The 19,934-nt window shown below is 49.9% G+C and overlaps 1 protein-coding gene across 4 annotated transcripts in view; it reads right to left on the bottom strand.

The window, feature by feature from the left end:
• eif2ak3 (eukaryotic translation initiation factor 2-alpha kinase 3) overlaps positions 1-19,934 on the bottom strand; it is a 43,673-nt gene that overhangs the window by 12,765 nt on the left and 10,974 nt on the right. For all 4 annotated transcript variants that reach the window (XM_060051398.1, XM_060051399.1, XM_060051396.1 and 1 more), the window contains exons 2-8: positions 14,422-14,551; positions 5,480-5,674; positions 3,981-4,129; positions 3,071-3,377; positions 2,034-2,202; positions 743-865; positions 18-140 (exon numbers count right to left, since the gene is read on the bottom strand). In XM_060051398.1, coding sequence (XP_059907381.1) covers positions 18-140; positions 743-865; positions 2,034-2,202; positions 3,071-3,377; positions 3,981-4,129; positions 5,480-5,674; positions 14,422-14,551 — 1,196 coding nt within the window. The remainder of the gene's footprint in view (positions 1-17; positions 141-742; positions 866-2,033; positions 2,203-3,070; positions 3,378-3,980; positions 4,130-5,479; positions 5,675-14,421; positions 14,552-19,934) is intronic.

Consider the following 19,934-nt stretch of genomic DNA (forward strand, 5'->3'; position numbering starts at 1 on the left):
CACAGTAAAAGCCCTACCGTAGGGGTACTGCAGGATGGACAGCGCCCCGTTGCTGTACTCGTCGTGGGAGAACTTGTCGTTGTTCAGACACTTGTCGAACTCCTCCGAGCCCACCAGCACGGGGGTCCGGGAGGGCGAGTCTGGGTGGAAGGGGAGGGGGGGGGGGGGGGGGCAGAGACCGGTCAGAACCAGGCAGCACGGCCTCCCCATCGCTCATGCTCCTTTCACAATAAGAGCTCCCCATCTCTCACACTCCTTTCACAATAAGAGCTCCCCATCTCTCACACTCCTTTCACAATAAGAGCTCCCCATCTCTCACACTCCTTTCACAATAAGAGCTCCCCATCTCTCACACTCCTTTCACAATAAGAGCTCCCCATCGCTCACATTCATTTCACAATAAGAGCTCCCCACCGCTCACATTCATTTCACAATAAGACCTCCCCATCTCTCACACTCCTTTCACACTAAGAGTTTTCCATCGATCACACTCCTTCCACAATAAGAGCTCCCCATCGATCACATTCCTTTCACAATAAGAGCTCCCTATCTCTCACATTCCTTTCACAATAAGAGCTCCCAAACTCGCACATTCCTTTCACAATAAGAGCCCACCATCGATCACACACCTTTCACAATAAGAGATACCCATCGATCACACTCCTTCCACAATAAGAGCTCGATGAGAATCGTTTAGCCAATCACATTGTGTCTCATTAACGCCCAGCCAATGGGAACTCACGGATGAGAGGCTTCCACTTGACAGTTGGGAGGGGGATGACCTCCTTCTCCCCCAGAGCTTTGGAGGGGAACTTCTCTGAGATCCTCACGGAGGACTGAAGGTACAGCTGGCCCTGGAACATCCCTGGAACATTCAAGACAAACTTTATGCAAACATCCCTTTACATCCCTGTGTTACCTAATACAATTGTATGTTTGTTTAGATGAATGTTGTGTCGCTTTAAATGTTTCTGTGGGACGGCACTATCATATTTTCCCTTCCTAAAGGATGGTCCAGCGTACCCTACGCCTAAGGAGATAAGAAGGGAGCATGGAAGCTCCTTTCCTTTGCGTTTAGAGGATTCAAAACCGCTCTTATCCTGGCTGCAAATTAGATACTTCCGGGTCAATTCACTCAGTTAGGATCCTTCCTCAGCGGGAAAGACTATTAGACCGCAACCTCTGTAACACATTCAATATAACTTTATTCAAACACCCCTCTTAACAAAGTCAATACAACTTTGTTCAAGCATCCAAACATTCGATTCATTGTGTTTAAACGTCCCTGTGCAGCCGCCCTAGAACAGGCCGGTTCAGCAGAAACCACTGTAGTCAATAACACTTCATTTAAACGAGAACCACACACACGCCTCATTTAACCCTTCAATTAAACTTTATTTACACTAGAGGAACCGGCTTTAACGGTCCAACGGAACGTTGTTTAAACAGAGAGAGAGCTCTTTCTCTGTCCGGGTTTCATTTAAGTGTTATTCAAATTAGAAACACACTCCTCCCCGAACGGTCTGAGGAAATGTTATTCAAACTAGAAGGAAGGGCCTTCATTCGCTGTTGAACTGCACTGCATTCAAGATTCAAGATTCAAGAATCAAGATTCTTGCTCTGTAATCAACAATTACAGAGCAGTCGCTGGCAATGATATTCTTTAGTCTTGGGCTCCTTTCAACAGTGCAATATAAGAGAAGGTAAAGGTATATAAGAAACACAAGTAGGAAAGCTGAGACTTAAATAATAAAAAATAAATATAATAATAATAATAGTAATAATAATAAAAAGTAAGTGTATAACAAATAGAGGAAAGTTGTGAGTTTCTGTTTGTGAGCATTTGTGTGCTTGCGTGTGTTTGAGGAAGTGTGTGCGTGTGTTTGAGCATGTGTGTGTGTGTGTGTGTGTGTGTGTGTGTGAGCAGGTGTATGTGCATTTGTGTGTTAGCATGTCTGTGTGTGTGTGTGAGTGCATGGTACAACTGCGAGCGTGTGTCTTTGTGTGTGTGTGTGTGTGCGTGTGAGTGTTACCCAGGTACACGCTGGACTGCGTGGCTCCTCTGGCCTTCTCCATGATGTCATCGTCCTCCTCCTCCTCCTCCATGTCTGATTGGCTGCTGTACGCCGTGTCATCGAACAAGCTGATTGGTGTGACCTTGCCCCCGCCCACCAGCCACGCCGAAGCGATGGGCGTGCAGAACTACACACGCACACACACACACACACACACACACACACACACACACACACACACACACACGTTAAACTTAGGCCTAAAAAAATGTTTTGTTTGGTTCCGGGTTTCCGACCGACCCTGTCAATTTATGTGCGACCCAAATTATTTTATGAGCTTTATTAAAAAAATAAAATAAAAAATATATATATATATATTTTTGATGCAAACTATAATTACGTTTTGGTACAGCACCTCTTCATTCTGTACAAGGATGAGCGAATTTTCTCGTTTTTAAATGAAAACAACCTACCTATCATTCGCTGCCGCTGGAAAAAATAAAATAAAAAAATAAAATAAATTCCCTACCTACCCATGACCTCAACTGACAACCAACAGGAACCAACCTTTTTTTTTTTTTAGGCCTTAGCACCATGGTAACATTCGGACCACAACTTGCCGCAGTTGAACGTATATTTATTCGCTCCTATGTTAGCTGACGTTAGCATGTATGCCATAGTCGACGTTAGCTCCAACATGCTAGCTGTTGTTAGCTCATAAGTGCTTAGCGGTTATGAGCTCCCATGTTTAGCTGACGTTAGCCGATACACATCAGTGGATTTTAGCGTATATGTGGGAGCTTTATTTAGCCTCAATGTGTTAGGTGATCTGAGCTTCCGTGTGTTAACTTCAATGTGTCGGCAGATTCTAGCTTCCATGTGTTAACTCATTTTTAGCCTGCAGCTTCGCTCCCATATGGACATGTGGGTGTCAAAGCTTTGAGTAGAGAAGTACGTCTACATATCAACCGTAGACACACTTCTTTACTCACGTGTATACCGATACACGTGAGTAAAGATGTCCGCACAAGAGCCGTCGTCTCCGGCAAACCCACCTGGTGCTCCCAGACCAGCTGTCCGCTGGGCTGGGTGCTGAAGGCCATGACCTTCCAGTCCGGCACCGAGACCTTGATGACCAGGTCCAGGTCCAGGTCCAGGTCCAGGTCCAGGTCCAGGGGCCGGGGGTTCTGCTGCGGCCCCTCCCGCGCCCCCTTCTGGGGGTCCTCCGTGATGACCCGCTGGCTGTCCTTCCTCTCCTCCCGCCACGAGTCCCCGCTGCCCAGCCCGCCCTCCAGGAAGTGGAGGCCCGACTGGATCTGCGGGACGAACTTCAGCTCAAAGTTGCCCACGCTGAAGTTCCACCTGGTAGGGGGGGGGGGGGGAGAGAGAGAGAGAGAGAGAGAGGGAGGGGCTCAGGATACAGGCTCCTGTGCTGGACCTAGCGCTGGACGTAGTCATGGTGACAGTGGCGGAGTCATGGTCATAGTCCTACTCACTAGTTAAAGTCTTGGCATAGTCCTGGTTATATTCCTAGTTATAGTCTTGGCATAGTCAGTCATACTTATGATCCTACTTATGGTCCTAGTCCTATTTATAGTCTTGGCATATTCCTACTTATAATACCAGTCCTAGTTATATTCCTAGTAATTGCCCAGGTACTAGTTATAACCATAGTTAATGCTCACAACCACCAACGAGCTAACTTGGCTAACTCCGTTTTTGTTTTTACTTCTTGTGTGTGGCCCCATGATCATTAAACTATAATCAACTGTTATACGATCACTCTCATGGTAAACACTCAAATAATCAAAATAACTTTCATACTGTTATCCTAACAACTGTACTAGGAACCACTTCGTACATCCTCTGCTACGTCTCCCACTCCAGAGTGAAATCCCGCTCGTGGGAAAACGTTTGTATTCCTGTCCAAAGATCCAGAACCACGAGCGGAGGGACCAGACGTACTTCTCCAGCCCCGAGCGCGGTCGCACCGCGCGGACGGTCTTCTGGGTCCTCTGGAGCAGCAGAACGTCTTCTCCTTCCACCGCCTCCACCTCCTCCTCCTCCTCCTCCTCCCAGCGACTGCAGCCTACCGTGGAGCAGATGTACCGCAGCTGAGGAACAACAGAACACGGAGGGGCCTGTGAGGAACTGGGAGGAAACTGTTGGGAACCCGGAGGAGTTCAGAGTTGACTTTGTTTGGCGCAAATACAACGTCTGTGCGAGGCGTGAGCGAAGCCTTTGCAGACCTGTACAGAGTTCCACGCCTATTGCCGTATCATGGTATGCTTGACATGCAGGCTAAACATAAAAAAAAAATGGATCCACTAAAAATAAGCATTGAAAGCAAGGTTATTAGGATTAAAAGCAAAAAAAAAAAAAGGATGAAAAAGAAAAAAAAAAATGGTGGACCGTGAGGAACTGACAGGAAACGATCGGAATCAGCAAGAACCGGGAAGGCAGCAGAGTACAGGAGCCTTGAGGAACCGGGAGGAACCAGGATGAACCGTGAGAACCCAGGATGAACCATTAGGGACCGTAAGGAACTGACAGGAACCGTTAGGAACCAGGAGGAACCATGTGTATTGGATTTGTCGTTTGTTATCCGTCCTTTCCTTTTGTTTTGCCGTCACCTTGTCTGTGTTCTAAACCCAAATCCCCCAACAATCAGTCAGTTCCAGTGACTGCAGATCAAGTTACTAAGGATCTGCTACTAAGTCCTGGTGGTGTTGAACTGGTTTTGGGTGACGGTGGATCTAAAGTCATGGTGGTGTGGTACTGGTTTTGGGTGACGGTGGATCTAAAGTCATGGTGGTGTGGTACTGGTTTTGGGCGACGGTGGATCTAAAGTCCTGGTGGTGTTGTACTGGTTTTGGGTGACGGTGGATCTAAAGTCATGGTGGTGTTGTACTGGTTTTGGGTGACGGTGGATCTAAAGTCCTGGTGGTGTTGTACTGGTTTTGGGTGACGGTGGATCTAAAGTCATGGTGGTGTGGTACTGGTTTTGGGTGACGGTGGATCTAAAGTCATGGTGGTGTTGTACTGGTTTTGGGTGACGGTGGATCTAAAGTCATGGTGGTGTTGCACTGGTTTTGGGTGACGGTGGATCTAAAGTCCTGGTGCTGTTGTACTGGTTTTGGGTGACGGTGGATCTAAAGTCATGGTGGTGTTGTACTGGTTTTGGGTGACGGTGGATCTAAAGTCATGGTGCTGTTGTACTGGTTTTGGGTGACGGTGGATCTAAAGTCCTGGTGGTGTTGCACTGGTTTTGGGTGACGGTGGATCTAAAGTCATGGTGGTGTGGTACTGGTTTTGGGTGACGGTGGATCTAAGGTCCTGGTGGTGTTGTACTGGTTTTGGGTGACGGTGGATCTAAAGTCATGGTGGTGTGGTACTGGTTTTGGGTGACGGTGGATCTAAGGTCCTGGTGGTGTGGTACTGGTTTTGGGTGACGGTGGTCCTACCTTGCCGCTGTACGCCCCCAGGCCGTAGGTGGTGAGGCTCTTCCCCCCCACCAGCACCGTGTCCTCCCCCACCCGGTAGGACGACTCCAGCAGGGACTCCACGCTGAAGGGCACCGCCTCCATGGTCTCCCGGTCCCGGTTCCACTGGAACAGGTCCCCGTCCAGAGAGGGGATCAGCATCTTGTTCCCAAACACCTGGGGGTGGAGGAGAGAGCTGTTAGGGTGGAGGAGGAGGAGGAGGAGGAGGAGGAGGAGGAGGAGGAGGAGGAGGAGGAGGATGAGGGCACCGTCAGGGTGTAGGAGGAGGAGAAGAGGAGGAGGAGGAGGAGGAGGGGGAGGAGAGAGCTGTTAGGGAGGAGGAGGAGGAGGAGGAGGAGGAGAGGGCTGTTAGGGTGGAGGAGGAGGAGGAGGAGGAGGAGGAGGAGGGGGAGGAGGAGGAGGAGAGGGCTGTTAGGCTGGAGGAGGAGGAGGAGGAGGAGGAGGAGGAGGAGAGGTTGGTAGAGCAGGATGAGGGCACGGTCAGGGTGGAGGAGGAGAGGTTGGGGTTGGAAGAGGAGGAGGAGGAGAGGTTAAGGCAAAGAAGAAGGGAGAGATTAAGTGGAAGAAGAGGAGGAGAGGAGAGGAGAAGTTAGGGTGGAGGAGAAGAGAGGAGAAGAGAGGAGAGGTTAAGGTGGAGGAGGAGAAGGGAGGTCAGGGTGGAGGAGAAGGAGAAGGAGAGGGAGAGGTTAGGTCGGTGGAAGAGAAGAAGGAGAGGCGAGGTGAGATGCGGAGGAGAAGTACAGGAGAGGGGGGAGGAGGAGAGGAGAGGGGGCACTTCAAAATAAATAGCGCTCTTACTGCCTTTCATCTGCAACCCTTTGGCGTCAGTCTCCCACTACTGAGGATATAAAGCTAAACTCACAACTTTGTCCATTTGTTTTATGTTTGTTTTATGAGCGTACCCCCCCCACTGTGATACTGAGCACACACGCTACGGCAAGGCTACACTAGCTGAATGGAACTATTTGTTGCCATGGTAACCCGCCTCGAATGGGAAACTCTCGGTGACGGGCAACGAGCCAAAGACCTCAAGAGGCTCCTTCTGCCGCTGCACTCTCTGTGCAGTCAGCGTGTCTCAGGGCCGTTACGTAACAGACGGTGTTGCTGGCTCCGAGCCCCGCCCCCCCTCCCTCCTCGCAGCCCCCTATTGGTCGAGGAGTTGAGTAAAGGGCTCCTGACTCGGGAGGTCCGATAGAAACTAAGTGCCCCGAACGACACTAATACGTTCCAGAGAGGCCGTCTTCTGGCCCGCGTCCACACAGAGACCTCAGACCATTACAGGTCCCTCCCACTAATCAACCTGTGTGTGTGTGTGTGTGTGTGTGCGTGTGTGTGTGTAAATTGATGGATGTGTGTGTGTGTGTGTGTGTGTGTGTGTGTGTGTGTCAATGTATGCGTGTCTGTCTTTGTGTGTGTGTGTCAATGTATGCGTGTCTGTCTTTGTGTGTGTGTGTCAAATGTATGCGTCTTTGTGTGTGTGTGTGTGTGTGTGTGTGTGTGTGTGTGTGTGTGTGTGTGTGTCAATGTATGCGTGTCTGTCTTTGTGTGTGTGTGTCAATGTATGCGTGTCTGTCTTTGTGTGTGTGTGTCAAATGTATGCGTCTTTGTGTGTGTGTGTGTGTGTGTGTGTGTGTGTGTGTGTGTGTGTGTGTGTGTGTGTGTGTGTGTGTGTGTGTGTGTGTGTGTGTGTGTGTGTGTGTGTGTGTAGTTGATGCATGCGTGTGTGTGCCAACAGCAGGGGGTCTTGCCAGGATGACATCACCGTCCGACCGCGAGCCAGCTGAGCCTAATCCTGATTTAACCGCCGGAGCAGGTCAGCACTGAGAGGTGGAGCCACACAGAGCGATTATATCACTAAATCATTTTAATCTTATGCTTTTACACACACTCAGACACACACACACACACACACGCACGAACGCACAAACAAACACACGCAGACACAAATAGGCAGAAATACGCACGCACAAACGCACACACACACACACGTACAGACACGCACAAACACTCGCAGACACACACACACACGCAGAAATACGCACGCACAAACGCAGACACACACACACACACACACACTTAAGAGCAGGAATCAATGGCTGACTGAGCTGGAAGTCCTAGTTTCTGTTTTATTCGCTGGTGGAGCGCCAGGTATCCAGACCGGTGTTTTACTTAATTAGAAGGTTTAATGGAACACTTTACAAGACGTTTCACTTCTTCTGTTATTTTTAAGAGGGGGGCTTTTACTTTGACAGCCCTCGTATGACCTGGGACATCCATAATGAAATGTCAACCGCGCCTGTCCTTAAATCACACATTCTATTTAACATCACATAATTAGGTAATTAGTTTGAGTTTATAGGTATATATTTATCTGTTATGTATTTCATTTATTATTATTTGATGACTTTTTTTTACTTGGTGAAGACGAGTGAACTTCAATCAAATCAAACAATCAAAACGGTGTTGACTAGTTTGAGAATCAGATCCAATTAAACTTTCTGTGTCCATTCCCTGTCTATCGTTTCTTCTGATGAGGTATATTGGTCTCAGAGAGGGGCAGGAGCAGGGAGAGAGAGGAGGAGGAGGAGGAGGAGGAGGAGGAAGAGGGTGAGGGAGAGGAGGGGCAGGAGCAGGGAGAGAGAGGAGGAGGAGGAGGAGGATGAAGAGGGTGAGGGAGAGGAGGGGCAGGAGCAGGGAGAGAGAGGAGGAGGAGGAAGAGGAGGAGGATGAAGAGGGTGAGGGAGAGTTAGAGGGAGAGGAGAGGGAGGAGGAAGAGGAGGAGGATGAAGAGGGTGAGGGAGAGTTAGAGGGAGAGGAGGGGGAGGAGGAGGGGGAGGAGGATGAAGAGGGTGAGGGAGAGGAGGGGCAGGAGCAGGGAGAGAGAGGAGGAGGAAGAGGAGGAGGATGAAGAGGGTGAGGGAGAGTTAGAGGGAGAGGAGAGGGAGGAGGAGGGAGAGGAGGAGGAGGAGTAGAAGGAAGAGGAGGAGGAGGAAGAGGATGAATAGGGTGAGGGGGGTTAGAGGGAGAGTTAGAGGGAGAGGAGGGGGAGGAGGAGGATGAAGAGGGTGAGGGAGAGTTAGAGGGAGAGGAGGGGGAGGAGGAGGAGGAGGGAGGAGGAGGAGAAGGGAGAGGAAGAGGGGGAGGAGTACGAGGAAGAGGGGGTGGAGGAGGGAGAGGGGCGAGGGGAGGAGGAATGTGGGACACGGTTGATGAAGATTAAGGATGGAGGTTTGAGACAAGGTGATGTCATCGCCCAGATTGTCCGGAGGGGAGATGAAGAGGAGAGAGTGAGGAGATGAGGAGGATATATTTAGCACTGGGAAAGTGTGTGCGCGCGCGCGTGTGCGTGTGTGTGTATCACACCATACCGGCTGACAGACAATTGACCTGACTAGTAAGAGGTTTAAGGGGAGGGAGGGAGGGAGGGAGGGAGGGAGGGAGGGAGGGTGGTGAGTCACTCCTCTCCTGATGTCTGAATAAGCCCCACCCCTCCAACACACACACACACCACTACAGTGTCTGAGGAGTTATACCTGTGTGTGTGTGTGAGCGTGTGCGTGTGCGTGTGTGCGTGTGCGTGTGTGCTCTGCCTGACTGCTTCCTGTATTGACAGGACGTCCGCCCGTCTTGTCAGGACAGTGAAGCGTCCTCTAGCTGTTCAGACTCAGTGTTTCAGAGGCTCCGTCTCTATTACTGCTGGACCCTCACGAGCTCCGTCACAACCTCGGACCCCTGTGGAGCGCAGCCTGTGACACGGCTAGACAGCACATGGGGAGACCAGGCTGACCCCCTGTTCGGTTTACTTACCCCCAATCGACCCTCTTCTCTTCTACCCTCACCCCTCTCTCTCCTCACCCTTCCTCCCACTCTCCTCCCTCCCCCACTCTCCTCCACCCTCCCCCCACTCTTGTCCACCCTCCCCCCACTCTCAGCCTCCTTCCTCCCTCTCTCCTCCACCCTCCCCCCACTCTCAGCCTCCTTCCTCCCTCTCTCCTCCACCCTCCCCCCACTCTCAGCCTCCTTCCTCCCTCTCTCCTCCACCCTCCCCCCACTCACAGCCTCCTTCCTCCCTCTCTCCTCCACCCTCCCCCCACTCTCAGCCTCCTTCCTCCCTCTCTCCTCCACCCTCCCCCCACTCTCAGCCTCCTTCCTCCCTCCCTCTCTCCTCCACCCTCCCCCCACTCTCCCCCCTCCCCCACTCTACTCCACCGAACTCCTAATCAACGCGCGGTCTCTTGAAAAAGCGCCCTTGATTGGATCTGCAGGTTAATAATTAACCACTCCCCCTGGCGTTGCCGCGGCGATGAGGCTGACTTAAAGGGGCTTAACGATGGTCTATCGGAGGCGGGGGGGGGTGGCGGGGGGGGGGGGGTCCATGGAGGGCGTCTGAGGAGATGCCTGAACATGTGTTTGGACATATTTTGACGGGTTCTGGTGAATGCTTTGGCTGTTCATGCTGAGAGCTTCTGCCTTCGCTTAGCAGTGATCTGTGATATTAAACATGCAGACACACACACACACACACAGGAACACTTATGTTATCGGCAAACTGCCTTCCAAATGTATTTTAAAGACATATATAAAAGGAATTATAATGAGGGCTGGTGAGTTGCGAAATTACAAAAAATCATTTCACAAATATATCTTCCACATCTTTTTTGGTTTTCAAAGGTCTCCAGTTAACACCAGTAAATGTCCTGGTACAAGGGGAGTACTGGTCCTCAGTGGATCTGATCATTTGACCTTCTCTCCTCATCACACTCCTTACCAGTAAACGTCCTGGTACATGAAAAAAAACAACGTTTGTTTGATTGTCTGTACTGTCTGTATGTATTCCTTTCTTATTTGTAAAGCGTCTTTGAGTACTTAGAAAAGCACTATAAAAAACTGATAATTTATTATTATTATGAGTACTACTGGTTCCCAGTGGATCTGATAGGGGGGAGGGAGCCACTGATGTAGAAACATGATCATGACTAAAAGCCGAAGGCCAATCTAAATATTTTGAAATATTGCTGTATTTATAGTGCATATAAACCACGCATCAACACAAATATGTGTTGTTTTACTGTGAGGATTAAATATTGCAATGTTTTAATGTTAAACATAATAGTGTGATGTGATTTTATTGTGAAACAATAAAGTTGAGCAGGCGTATAACCGAAGTGAACGGAAATATATCCAGTTTTACCGCCAAATAAAGTCAATCGTGCGCGCGTTGTGGGTCACGGTGAGACACACCAACACAACCGCACACCGTTGTGCAAACGCGGGTGAGTGCTTGTGTTGTCTCCGTCTCCTTCCTGCCATCAATCTGATGAAATCACCATTCATTCACACATTCACTCATTCACGCCGCATGCCAGCAGTGTGTGTGTGTGGGGTGACATCATTCATTGTCTGAGGCATTACCTCACCACCCTAATAATCCCCCCCCCCCCCCCCCCGGATCTATTTAACCCTTACCGACTTATGACTCACACACACCACACACACACACACACACAAACACGCACACACACACACTCTTTTCTCCCTGGCCAGTAACTCTTTATTTCTGCGGACAATGCTGAATGTGCTGTCCCTTTTCAACGCACACACACACACATATACACACATACACATACACACACACACAAACACACACACTCCTCTGCAGCAGCGGAAGGTGATTGGCTGGTTCCCGGCTGGCGGGATCTGACCGGCCAATGGAAGCGTCTCTAATCACCGAGCAGACTGTTGTCTGGCGGAACAACGCCACGCGCCAATCAAATCCTCCAGTTGCTAGGCGCCTGGGGGGGTTGGGGGGGGGGGGGGGGGGGGGGGGTCCTGAATCTTCCAGGTTAGAGGGGCCAGAGGGGTGCCGAAACACATCCGTGCTGAAGTCAACAAAGTTGTAAATATGCATACCGTCGCCAATGGCGTGTCCGACGAGCACACGCATAAACACGCGCATACATTGCACACGCACATGCACACAGACGCACACTCAGATGCAAACACACGCCTGCACACACACACACACACACACACACACACACAGACACACACAGAAACACACATTTGTTCTGCCTTTCTCTTGGGGGAAGGGGGCATTGGATAGTCTTGTGGCAAGGCTGTTTTACTCTTAGCTGAAAGGTTCTGAGTTCGATCACCATCGGTCATTTGTTAATGACCTTAATGACCCGTCTCTGTACTGTCTAACCCCCACCTGCTCCTTAATGACCTGTCTCTGTACTGTCTAACCCCTACCTGCTCCTTAATGACCTGTCTCTGTACTGTCTAACCCCTACCTGCTCCTTAACGACCTGTCCCTGTACTGTCTAACCCCTACCGGCTCCTTAATAAACGTTTTTTTTAGACTGCCAAATATGCCCGCCTTTTTCCCGGCATGGTCCGCGCGTTTACACTGACCAAGGTCATATACTGGATTGATTTCGCACCCAAATTTCCCCTCTCGGACCCATCACATATTAAGGGGTTTCGTTTTCATGACGGCTTCGCGGTTCCAGGGGTGGAACTTGGGTAGAGGTGTTGCCGTGTCATCTCTAAAACAGAGACAACTCAGCGATATCAACATGAGTAGTTCTAACTTGAGAGACAGTGAAATCTGCGAGCTGCTGACCATCATGGCAGAAAAGGTGATGCATTCGCATTTAACAAAGACAGGGAAAGATGGTACGATCTACGAGAAAGTACCAGCGGAAATTTCCTTACAAGGCTTTTGTCGGGATAAAAGTGGTCAGCAAAATAAAGAATATGTTGGATTTTTTTCACTTATAGTAATCTTATAAAGCCTACACTCAGATGCATACTCATTCTTGCAGTGACTGAACTACAAAAACATTCAGAGTATGCACATTTTTCGAAAGAGGTCTCCGTATGTAGTCCCGCCAACTCCAATGAACCAAGAAAGCCGGATCCTTGATGAAGGCGGATTATACCCCCTCGGTAATACACTGGAAAGACAGTGAAATGGCAGGGTGTGCAAAGACACGACGTACTGGCTTGGCAGTGTAAAACTGCCTAATGATGGGCCTCTATACTGTCTAACCCCTACCTGCTCCTGAAAGACATCTCTATACTGTCTAACCCCTACCTGCTCCTGAAAGGCATCTCTATACTGCCTAACCCCTACCTGCTCCTGAAAGGCATCTCTATACTGCCTAACCCCTACCTGCTCCTGAAAGGCATCTCTATACTGTCTAACCCCTACCTGCTCCTTAATGACCCATCTCTGCACTGGCTAGCCCAGCTTCTTAACGAAAAACATCCCTCGAAAGAAAGAGGAAGATATTCTCTGTAGGTCACTTTGGAAGAACATCTTCTAAATGTTCCCAAAGGTCTTCTTGTGAAGGAGTCTTCACTGCTTCTCTGCTGCCTTGTTCTGGAACATTCGCAGCCCTCTTCAAACCTCCTCTCTGTGTTCCCCGAGGTCTCTGGGAAGTGTAGTGTTTGGAGCCAGTTTGGAGAACTGAAGACTCCCAGCTGACCCGGGCCCTGTGAAGGTCCCGGAGACCCCAACTGGGGGGAACTTCACACACACACACACACACACACACACACACACACACACACACACACACACACACACACACACACACACACACACACACACACACACACACACACACACACACACACACACACAGGCCCCCCACAAGGCTCTTCATCACCATGTGTTTTTATCTATAGATCTATCGATACATAGATCTATAGATCTGGGAATTCCTTGACCGTACAACACCACTGGTAGATAAATCTTTAATGCAGGGTCTAATTAGGAGAGCCCCCAGGAGCCCACCTCAAAAGATCATTACCCAATTAGACGCGGTCCAAACTGAAAGGGCACCTCGCACGGCTCCTTGAGGCACGCCGTCATTAATCGCTCAGAGAGGCCGGGGCCGCGCGGCTCCGGGCTATCCCTCTCTCTCCTCGCTTGCCGCTCGCCCAGTGCACAGGGAGTCCTCCGGGATTCTTCTTCTACTGCCGCCCGAGCGCGGAGGCACTTACACCAAAAACACTCCCCCCCCCCCCCCCCCCCCCCCCAGGGTAACAAGCCCACCATCGCCCTCGACAACCGGCCCGTTTATTAGGCTTCCAGCGGCCAAAACGGCAGCATACCCCCCCCCCGCCCCCCCAGGCCCGGCAAGGCTATCCCCCCCCGGACCTTGTTAGGATCCCAGGCGCGGGCCCCCCCCCCCTACTCCCCGTGGGGCGTGTTCTGTGTCCTGAGTCCACATCACAGAGTGAGCATCATGGCAGCGTGCCTGCGGCCATCACTCCGGGCGCCCGCCCCCTCCCCCCCCCCCCACCCCACCCCCACCCCACCGTGTTGTAGCGTGTTGTTGGCGTGTTGTTGGCGTGTGGGCGAGATAAGCCGTGTCCACGCAGACCATGGGGGCGGTGTGTGTGGTGTGTGTTTGTGGCTCACAAAAGGCCAGCAAAAAGATTTCTCCTCAAGGCAAAAAGAAACAAACAAACAAACACGGTATATGAAAGGCTTTAGACGGCTCCTAGTGTGTGTGTGTGTGTGTGTGTGTGTGTGTGTGCTATCCTTGGCTGACTGTACGTGGTGAACTGAGTTCTGAACATATGGCTTGCCAGAAGAGAGAGAGAGAGAGAGAGAGAGAGAGAGAGAGAGAGAGAGAGAGAGAGAGAGAGAGAGAGAGAGAGAGAGAGAGAGAGAGAGAGAGAGACTAACTGAGCGTGTCAGTCTAAGTTCGTGTGAGAGTGTGAGAGTATGTCTGAATGAGAGAGTGAGCGAGAGAGTGAATGAGAGTGAGCGAGAGTGAGCGAGAGAGTGAGCGAGAGAGAGAGTGAGCAGGAAAGTGAGCGAGAGAGTGAGCGAGAGAGAGAAAGCGAGAGAGCGAAAGTGAGAGAGAGAGTGAGTGGGTGTGTACCTCAGGTTTGCTGAGGCTGGAGGAGACCAGGCACCCGGAGCCTACGTCCAGGTCCCACTGCTTCCTGCCCTGGTTGTGAGGGTCCAGGGCCGAGATCCGTCCGTCCAGCGTGGAGATGATCACCAGAGACCTGCAATTACAATTACAATCAGGGCATTTAGCAGACGCTTTTATCCAAAGCGAATTACATCAGTTAACGGCAGAGTCAACCGTGCAAGGCGACAGCCAGCTCGTCAGGAGCAGTTAGGGTTAAGTGTCTTGCTCAGGGACACATCAACACTCAACTAGGAGGAGCTGGGGATCGAACTAGCAACCTTTCAGTTACAAGACAACTGCTCTACCTCCTGAGCTATGCCGACCCGCTCACGACCTGCACACACACAGCCAATCAGGACCACCGTACAGAGCTCACAGCCAATCACAAAGCACGCAATCCATCTTCAGGTAATCAGAACACGCATGTACATCTAACGGCATCCTTATTAAAGACGTAAATCAGAATTGAAATGCACATTAAACGGTCAATCAGCATCTATATTACACATCTAACGGCAAATCAGCATCTAGATAGAGATCTATCAACCACTTAGAATAGACTTTGACATCTAACAGCCAACGAAACAGGCCTAGTCAACTAACAGCCAATCAGAACGGACCAGATTCCAATCAAAACAATTATAACCATAATGACAAACTGTGATTAAAATGCGAGACTAAAAGATTAGTGAAAAGTTTTCCATATTAATCCATGAGGATTACCACTAGAAGAACCTTCCATATTACTATTAATAAAGTATAAACCATTAGTGAGGAGGCCCTAGCTCCCAGATACCCCTCCCTTCGGGGGTCTTATCTCCACCCAAACACATGTGGTCGTAACAGGCGGCCTGGACTAACTGATACATCCATCATCAAGTTCTATGTGGCTCCGGCTTGTGTTGAAACACGTTCCCCTTTGAATAAATATACATTTTAAACCACTCAAATCAATCTATTGGTACTTTTAATCGATCAGTGGATGGATGTTATGCTTGTTCTGTCTATTTTACCCAGGTGTTCTATTGTTGAACACCGGATTAGTTGTATGAGTGGGCACTGGGTGCTTTAAATCGGTCAATACGAGTTGAGACTGAGTCAGTGGTCTGTGTGTATCCAGACTATACAAACATTGGCAGACGCTTTTTGTCCAGACCCACTCAAAGCATGCGACCAGAGTGAGAGTAGCCCCGACAAGAGGTTGGTGGTGCCAGCCCACTTCAAGAACCACAGAAGCCCGCTTCAAGAACCACCGCAACCGCTTCAAGAACCACTGCAGCCCGCTTCAAGAACCACCGCAGCCCGCTTCAAGAACCACAGCAGCCCGCTTCAAGAACCACAGCGGGGCAGAACCAGACAAGTCACAGCAATCATAGATCACAAACTCAAGGTTTGCTTTGTAAGACACTGTTACGGTGTCCAACAAACATAAAATCAGCAGCCTTTGGACAACCGAACATGAAGACAGACGACAGGGTTCTTGGGAAAACAATGCTTTATAGTTGACAATGATCTTAAGGTTTTGTTTGAAAGTGAAACCAGTAACAGCAACCAAAAAAAAACCCTGTCGGCAGAAAAGGCCTAGGTGATTACCACATAACAGAAAGGGCAAAATGCAAAGGAAAAACCTCACACTAAATGCCTGGGAGGTTCAGCTTATCTTGCTTCCGTGCCCGACAGCGGACAAAATAAAACAGTGAAACTATATAGCTACGCTTGCTCTTACCTTTACGTGCAGAAAGTAACCACCAAGAGCAACAACAAGTATGATATTTTAACAAAATTGACAAAAGGTACAAGTGTGCCAGCGTCTGTGCTCAGATGAGGGAGAGAGTGAGCCGCCATCTTCCACTTGGCTTAATATGTGTGGGGGCGGCGTCAACAATCAGGGCGAGCCAAACAGCGACCTGCCGCCACAAGGCTCCGCCTCCGGGAGGTGATTGATATGATTGAGTGCACGAGGCAAAAGGCAAGACATTAGAGCAAAACAAACAAAAACAGCACAAGACCCAGCGCTACCACGTAACAGACACACACACACACACACACACACACCTGTTGATGTTCCCTACACACCCGATGTCACATCCAAAGATGTCAACCCCCTGCTGATTTCACACCCTGATGTTATCAGGGGGTTTTTGTTCGGGGATCATTTGAAGAGCAGGTCCTTGAGGAGGTACAACGGGTGGCGTCACGGGGCTCTTCATCACTACATCAGGCTGCACCACAGTCATAATTGTATTACTACTACAATAACTACTTCAAAACCCCACGCCTCTAGTGTCTGATAGGATACAATACCATTAACAGTATTATAATAACTGTACTTCAGTGGGAAGGCAGTAGGAAAGGGTTACACCAGCTAAGCTCCAGCTGACGGGGGCTTGTGAAGAAGAGGCGAGGGAAAGCACCAACACATAAACCACAGTGTTGTCATGCAGACGTGTCCCGTCAAACCAGAGGTCATCCTAATCCAACATGGAGGGGCAGAGGACAGAGGGTGTCCTGCTCCTGGATCCCTAGACTGTTTGATTTCCACTCAGAACGCCGACTCTAATGCTGCTAGTCGGCCCTGCCCACAAAATCCTGGAGAAAAAACAACAACATAGGATTGAGAACTTTGAATTCATATCAAAAGCCCGCTCAGAACTTTTCTGTTTTATGCAGGGAAGATTCAGCTGGCAGGCTTCACAGGGAGGTGATGGTGCAGGAGGAGGAAGAGAAGGAGCCAGGAGAAGAGGGAAGTGGAGGAGGAGGAAGAGAAGGAGCAGGAGGAGAGAGTGGAGGAGGAGGAGAGAGGAGGAGGAGGAGTGTGTGTGTTGGCGCAGGAGGAGAGGGAAGAAGAGGAGGACGCGAGGGTGTAGAAGGAAGAGAAGGAGCAGGGGGAGAGGGTGGAGGAGGAGGAGACTTTGGAGGAGGAGTGTGGTGGAGGAGGAGGAGGAGGAGGAGGAGGAGGAGGAGGAGGAGGAGGAGGAGGAGGAGGAGGAGGAGGAGGAGGAGGAGGAGGAGGAGGAGGAGCACGTGGACAGCTCTGGCTCAGCCGGAGGAGGACCGGAGCCAGGCTCCTCTTGTCACCAGGAGCGGTTAAACTGCTCAGCAACACGGGCTGACAACGGCTCCCAGTGTAACCACTAACATCTTTACGGCTGTAGCCTCCCACACCCGCCCACCGGAGCCCCCCCGTCCTGCCGCAGTGCTCATCGGCACGCCGCGCGTCCACGCCTAAGCCCACCCGGGGTATTGATCTGTCTGTCTAGGTGGTAGGGGGGGGGGGGGGGGGGGGGGCAGGGGGGTAAACACTCGTTAACATAAACTTTGTTGACCCAGTGACGGACGGCAGGAGTGTCACGGAGCCCCCCTTCCTGCCCAGGAGAGACCCCTCCCTCCCAAGCAGAAGAGACCCCCCCCCCTCCCTGCCCAGACTGGAACGACACTGAGCGTCGTTCCAGTCGGCCGCGTTTGACTCCAGCACGAGGAACGCAGTACGACGGCGATACTCAAACAGCAACGGGACGATATTGGTCCCGTTCTGTTTGTTCCGTGTTCGCAGTGTGGGAGAAGCACACAACGAGACACAATGTGTTCATCAGAACAAATTGATACATACAATACCAATGCTATGTGCATATTGCACATTGTGTGCACATGGAGCTTGCGGAACGAAAACATGACATCATGTAGGTGATATTTGCGTAGGAGACGGCGTTTTAGGTGGATAATACAGCGGGCTGAATAAGAATACCTGTTCTGGGCCGGGACGTTCCCTTAGTAGCAGCAGGGTGAGTCACTGAGGGAAGACCACGCTGAACACCAGTTCTAGATACGACTGGCCCAGATTCCTCAACCGGGTCACCTAGTATGCAAATGGCCGTTTTATCAAGGCTGCTCGCACAATAACTGGAAATAAGTAGTTCAGAGCCGCTCGGGGTCCAGACAATGGTGTTGTAGTTCAGACACTGCTGATGATAGAGTTCAAAAACGGTGGTTGTAGTTCACAAACTGTTACTTGTAGTTACAGGAACTGTTAATCGTTGTTCAGAAAATGTTTTTCTCTTCAGAAAATGTTTTTGTAGTTCAAAATGTTGTGATTGCATGTCCAGTAACGGTTATTTGAGTTAAAAAAAAAATGTTTAAGTAGCTCAGTCACAGTTATTGACTTCAGAAATAGTTATAGTTCAGAAAGTGTTTTCGCATTTCAGAAACTGAGGTTATCGTCGTTCAGAAACTCTTTACAATTTAATCCAGAAACGGTTTAATATCGTAGGTCACAAACTGCTGATATTGTCGTTATGGAAACTGTTGTTATTGTTGGTCAGATGTTGCCATTGTAGTTCAGAAATGGTAATATTGCAGTTCCGACAGCTTTAGCCTGTTATTGTAGTTCAGCCACTGTTATTTCAGTCACTGTTAGTGCAGTTCAGTCGCTGTTAGTGTAGTTCAGTCGCTGTTAGTGTAGTTCAGTCGCTGTCAGTGTAGTTCAGTCGCTGTCAGTGTAGTTCCGTCACTGTTAGTGTAGTTCAGTCACTGTTCGTGTAGTTCAGTCGCTGTTAGTGTAGTTCAGTCACTGTTAGTGTAGTTCAGTCGCTGTTAGTGTAGTTCAGTCACTGTTAGTGTAGTTCCGTCACTGTTAGTGTAGTTCAGTCACTGTTAGTGTAGTTCAGTCACTGTTCGTGTAGTTCAGTCACTGTTCGTGTAGTTCAGTCACTGTTCGTGTAGTTCCGTCACTGTTAGTGTAGTTCAGTCACTGTTCGTGTAGTTCAGTCGCTGTTAGTGTAGTTCAGTCGCTGTTAGTGTAGTTCAGTCACTGTTCGTGTAGTTCAGTCACTGTTCGTGTAGTTCAGTCACTGTTCGTGTAGTTCCCGTCACTGTTAGTGTAGTTCAGTCACTGTTCGTGTAGTTCAGTCGCTGTTAGTGTAGTTCAGTCGCTGTTAGTGTAGTTCAGTCACTGTTAGTGTAGTTCAGTCACTGTTAGTGTAGTTCAGTCACTGTTCGTGTAGTTCAGTCACTGTTCGTGTAGTTCAGTCACTGTTCGTGTAGTTCAGTCACTGTTCGTGTAGTTCAGTCACTGTTCGTGTAGTTCAGTCACTGTTCGTGTAGTTCAGTCACTGTTCGTGTAGTTCAGTCACTGTTCGTGTAGTTCAGTCACTGTTGTGGTAGATCACTCTGTTACTGTTATTTCAGTCACTGTTATTGTAATTGTAGTTCAGTCACTGTTATTGTAGTTCAGAAACCGCGTTGCCGTGCAGCCACTGTTGTTATTGTAGTGCAGCCCCGCCGTCGTCATGGTAACGCGCCCATGCAGCACGCCGCCTCCCCCCCCCCCCCCCGCCCTCTGCCTCGTACAGCTCTCCAGGCTGGAACAGCACACGCATATATATGCAAATGAGGGCGCTTAACATTAATGAGCCATGTGTGTGTGTGTGTGTCTGTGTGTGTGTGTGTGTACACTCCACGCCATCAAAGGGCGGATTATC

The sequence above is a fragment of the Gadus macrocephalus genome, chromosome 5 (genome assembly GCF_031168955.1).
Source record: "Gadus macrocephalus chromosome 5, ASM3116895v1".
Classification (NCBI taxonomy): domain Eukaryota; kingdom Metazoa; phylum Chordata; class Actinopteri; order Gadiformes; family Gadidae; genus Gadus; species Gadus macrocephalus.